The following is a 5,045-nucleotide window of genomic DNA, read 5'->3' on the forward strand; positions in this document are numbered from 1 at the left end:
ACAGCAGGTCAGGAGCACATGGGCTAACCTCCCACTGCAACAAATAATTTCCGAGATGGGCGGCATTGATTCAATTTAAAGCACTGCAGCCTGGTAGGTCATGGCACCCAACTGGCACCTAAAATATTGGTACCAGACCAGATCATGGCACCTAAAACATGATGCTCAGTTGCTCATTAACATACGCAAAAGAAGACAAAGTATAAGACTGCAATACCTGCAACATGTTCGTTCTAAACTGGAATGATAACCAATGCAAGGAACTAAAACAGAAAGGGTTGAACAACCCACTTGAATAAACTGCAGCTCCCTTCTAAAAGCAGGAGGCACGCCTTTTCTCTGCTGAGTAGATGAATGACTGAAATACACAGATGCATAATGAACAAAATTGAGTTGATTTAGCCATGGTGTCTCTACAAGGAACAGCTCCAGCAAAAGGGAATGAACTCTAATAATGTAGAAGGTGTTGAGCTGAGAACAGTAAGACCAAAAAAAATATGGCAAGGCTACTGGCCATCATCAAGCAACAGGTTGCAATTCTTCAGTAAGATGACCCTGGAAAAGGGTGTCATATCTCAAGCTCCTTGTGACATCAAAGAAATGTGCTACAGCTTCTTCTGGTGTTTTTTGAAGAACACCATGGCCCAAGTTAAGTATATGACCTTTCGGACCAGCTGCTTTCACAACCCTGCATAGTATAACATGTGGGGAAACAATCATTAGCAATACCTACAAATGTATTTTGAAAATAGTGAGTGAATTGTGCAACCCAGTTAGATCATCAACTGATACAAAGTTCTATGACATATTACAAACCCTAAAGACCTAAAATTGCAGCACTTAGAAGTTAAAACTAATGTATCCCTGCCAAAAGAGAATGCAACACCCTGTGATCATGTGATGTGATCATCTATTTATTGTTTTACAACCAGAAGTTGGAAGACATTTAAAGATGAACACTGCAAAATACAAATAGCTTACTTGGTACGAAATTGAACGAATGCTTCAGAAATGAAATCAGTTGCACAAGTGGCACAGTTGCACTGAGATGAACTAAGAAGGCCTTAATAGGCCATACAACATAGGGTCAATGACAGTGACGAAGCCTAGTACAAGCTGTGTGGTGAATTGACCACACGGCATTTTTGCAAAACCCTTAAGCACTAGTAAAATTTATGCAAAAGATAGTATAAACTGTAGACACAAATTTAAATTGACATCACATGCTTGAATTCCTTGCACAGCCATTGGTTGATGAGTGAAGACTTAACATGAATAACTGATGACAAAACAGATAACACAAATAAAGAAGTTTGTAGGCCTCACTGATAAGCTGTTCGGTGTGTATTCATATAAAAACTAAAATAACATAAATAAATGCACGATGAAGTATTGACTAACCTATGAATTTCATCAGTCAATACTGGTAATGGGGAAAATAGATATGCTGGGTCCACATTCCCTTGTACACTAATTCCATCACCAACGCGCCTCCTTCCATCTGCCATATCCACTGTCCAGTCAAGTCCAATAACATCAACTCCTATGTCCTTCATGCGCTCGAGCAAGCCTCCATTTCCATTTATATACAGCACAAGTGGTATGTGAGGGCATTCTGTCTTAATCTTAGCCACAATCTGCCAATGAAATATTTTCATAAAGATCAAAATAACATAATCAACAGAACTCTTTAACTTTTGCTAACCTTACAAACTATGTACTCAAAGGTTTAAATTGAACTCTTTAGGTTGCATTAGATATTCATTTTAAAGTGATAGGGCTCAAAAGAAATCACCATTTATGACCAAAATAAGTCATCAGTATGTGCCAATGGCGTTTTACCTCCTTGCAGATATATAAAGTCAAGTATAGCACAATACAGTATCCAAATGCATGTATATAAGAACATGTTGCTGACATGAACATGGTTCATGTTTCTGACTGTTTGTATTGATTCTTGCATGCTCGTTGTGTGTTCCTTATCGGATTATAGAAGAACTTGCAATCATAACCGTACAGTTTCGTAAAGTGGGTACAGTATACTAGCAGTTACTAAGAGTTTAAAGTAGCACGTCATATCAGAAGTATTTGAGTATAAACACAACGAAAGATATTTTACAATACACGTTGAACTTGGGAACATAACACTGACAATCACTAATGCTCTATTATATGGTGCAACTCCAACCTGGTTGACACTAGACACACCAGCCACAATGTCATAAGGAAATAGATAAGAGCGAGAGAAAGGAAGGAACAGGTACTTGTCTGATATATGGTTTTGACCATTGCTCCCACACATGAGGTGGAAGTTGCCCACCCCATGAATCAAATATCTGTATACACTGAGCACCAGAGTTTACTTGGTAAATGATATAGTCAGATATAGCTTCTGCGAGGTGAGAGAGAAGGCCCCTCAAGACATTTGGTGCTGTGTGGCACATGCGCTTTATATTTGTGTAAGTGTTGGTCATCCCTCCTTCAACAACGTAAGTTGCAATTGTCCATGGGGCCCCCACGAATCCTAGCAAAGCAGCTTTTCCATCAATCTAGCAGGTTGTGGAAAGTGGAAACAGAGGAGTGTCAGAAGAAAATCCAGTGCAACTGCATAGATAAAGCAGATTTAGTCCAATTCTTTATACAAAGGGCTACTTATAAAGCTTATTAATGCTGATGAGAATATTATGCGATGAGTGTATAACATTAAACATTAGAACACTGAACACACAAATCAAGTAAGAAATGATGATCTTAGGTTGTAATATACAAATATCATCATACTCATGTTTGACTACAAGCTACTGGAAGAATTAAATTTTGAATTGAACCAGAGAACTGAAACAAGTATTAGCATCACCATTTATTTCAAAGCATGTAAAAGAGGAGAGCATGTGGTAATAACTACTCCCTCCATTCCTAAATATTTGTCTTTCTAGAGATTTCAACAACTGAATACATACGGAGCAAAATGGGTGAATCTACACTCTAAAATATGTCTATATACATCTGTATGTGGTAGTCCATTTGAAATCTCAAAAAGACAAATATTTAGGAACGGAGGGAGAATAATATACATAATCAATGTTTAGAATGCAAAAAAGGCATTGGCATAAGCCTGCCCACTAAAATCCAAATGCTTGGAAACCCAACAAGTTCCACAGTCTCCTTTCTTTTGCAGCCTCCAGTTTACATTCCCAACGTTGTGAATTGTGGAGTATACGCTGACTAACCAGAATGTATCAGTTTTTTGTCATCCACAGTCCACACATTACATATCACTATTTCTTTCTGAGATTTATATCAGCTAGCAGTCAGGCACAGAGGCAGAAATAGTCCTGAAGCTACTAAATTACACCATCAGTTTTGGTTTTACCGACTCTACAACTGTGAGCTTGATGTCAACTATGCAGCCATTGTTCCAAATCACTTTGTCAATGATAAAAGCAAGCTGCTAGCAAATACACGTACTGTTCATCACCTATTGGACCGACAGAATCCCGACAAGTTCCGTGAGTTCACTGGCAATTCTCCTATGAGAACCTCTTCTATGAGTCATGATAACTGCACCACAATAGCTCTATTCAGCAATCGATTTCTAGGTTTCGCCGCTCACCTAATTGGTAACCAGCAATTTCATCCCATAGTACCATTTTCATAACGCAAAACCACGCCACTACTTGATTCCTATGATGCCTATACAAGGTCTCTAAACACCAATTCACCACAGACCACCAATGCTAATTTATTACAAAAAAAAACCCGGCAATTTTAACCTTTCATAGCTAAGCACACAAATGTATCGGCGTTACCTCGTTGCGCAGAATCTTGAGCGACTCCCCAACGAACTGGAGCTTATCGAGATCTATGGGAACGAGCTCCCTGACCTGTTCCTCAGTCCGCACGGGCGACTGGATCACCGGCCCCTTGGATTCCGAGATATCGAATGGCACCCCGATGGCCGGCAGCGGCGTGAGTATGTCCGAGAATAGGATGACGCCGTCGGGTGCGAAGGCGTGCCACGGCTGTAGCGTGATTTCGACGATGAGGTCGGTGGTCTCCGACCGCTCCCGGAACGAAGGGTGGCGCTTGGACAGCGCCTGGTACGACGCCATGTACCGCCCAGCCTGCCGCATCATCCACGCCGGCGGCCTAGGCAGCCCATCCTCGCCCCTCGCCGCACGTATGAGCAGCGGTTCTTCTGGCGATGCGATGCGTACTGGTCAGATTGGGGCGGAAATGTCGGAGAGGGAGAGTAAGGAATACTAGAGCGGTTGGTTTTACCGGACGAGAGGGAGGCGGAGATAGCAGCGCGACGGCTACGCCTGCGGTGGGTAGAGGATGAGGAGGCAGGCGCCGCGGAGAGGAAGGCGGCGGCCGTGGCGGTGGTCGCCGGGGACAGCATGGCGCTCGCGAGGTGGCGCTGCTTTGCTTATCTGATTTTGGGTTGGGGGTGGGAGTTTGGGTTCGGGTGCGATGGAGGGCAGAACAAGGGGCCCAACAACTGACGAACGTTCAAGCCAGTTCTTTGTGGTTTATCCGAGGCTTTGGAAATAAGCTGCGCTCTAGAAGCTGAATTTATAAACTTCTAAAATAAAATTTTGTATTGGGCTAGAAAGAACTGGCCTTTGAGTATATCACAAAAACTATAACAACAGTCTATCAAAACCAGAACAATCCATAGTTATGTACTCCCCCGTTCTTAAATATAAGTCTTTTTAGAGATTCCACTACAAATTACTCCCTCCGTTCCAAAATAGATGACCCAACTTTGTACTAAAGTACATACGGATGTATATAGACATATTTTAGAGTGTCGATTCATTTATTTTGCTCCGTATGTAGTCCATAGTGAAATCTCTTAAAAGACTTATATTTAGGAACAGAGGGAGTAATTGCTATGCGTACTTCTGTAACTTTAAAATTTATGAAAAATTAAGACGAAATAAATAACTCATATAACTGTACTTTGTGAAAATTTCAGAAATTGGTCACATTCCAGTACAAATAATTAATTCAAATACCTGAGGCAAAAAATTGTTTCAGTA

General features: G+C 41.2%; 1 protein-coding gene across 1 annotated transcript; it reads right to left on the reverse strand.

Annotated features, from left to right (window-relative positions):
- Positions 1-376: 376 nt before the first annotated feature.
- LOC123070166 (uroporphyrinogen decarboxylase 1, chloroplastic) lies at positions 377-4,522 on the reverse strand. The gene is made up of 5 exons (XM_044493203.1): positions 4,282-4,522; positions 3,810-4,198; positions 2,265-2,549; positions 1,402-1,637; positions 377-688 (listed from the first exon to the last, which is right to left on the reverse strand). The coding sequence occupies exons 1-5, from the start codon at positions 4,400-4,402 to the stop codon at positions 520-522; spliced, it is 1,200 nt and encodes a 399-aa protein (XP_044349138.1). The 5' UTR covers positions 4,403-4,522; the 3' UTR covers positions 377-519.
- Between the last annotated feature and the right edge of the window lie 523 nt (positions 4,523-5,045).

The sequence above is a fragment of the Triticum aestivum genome, chromosome 3B (genome assembly GCF_018294505.1).
Source record: "Triticum aestivum cultivar Chinese Spring chromosome 3B, IWGSC CS RefSeq v2.1, whole genome shotgun sequence".
In the NCBI taxonomy this organism is placed as follows: domain Eukaryota; kingdom Viridiplantae; phylum Streptophyta; class Magnoliopsida; order Poales; family Poaceae; genus Triticum; species Triticum aestivum.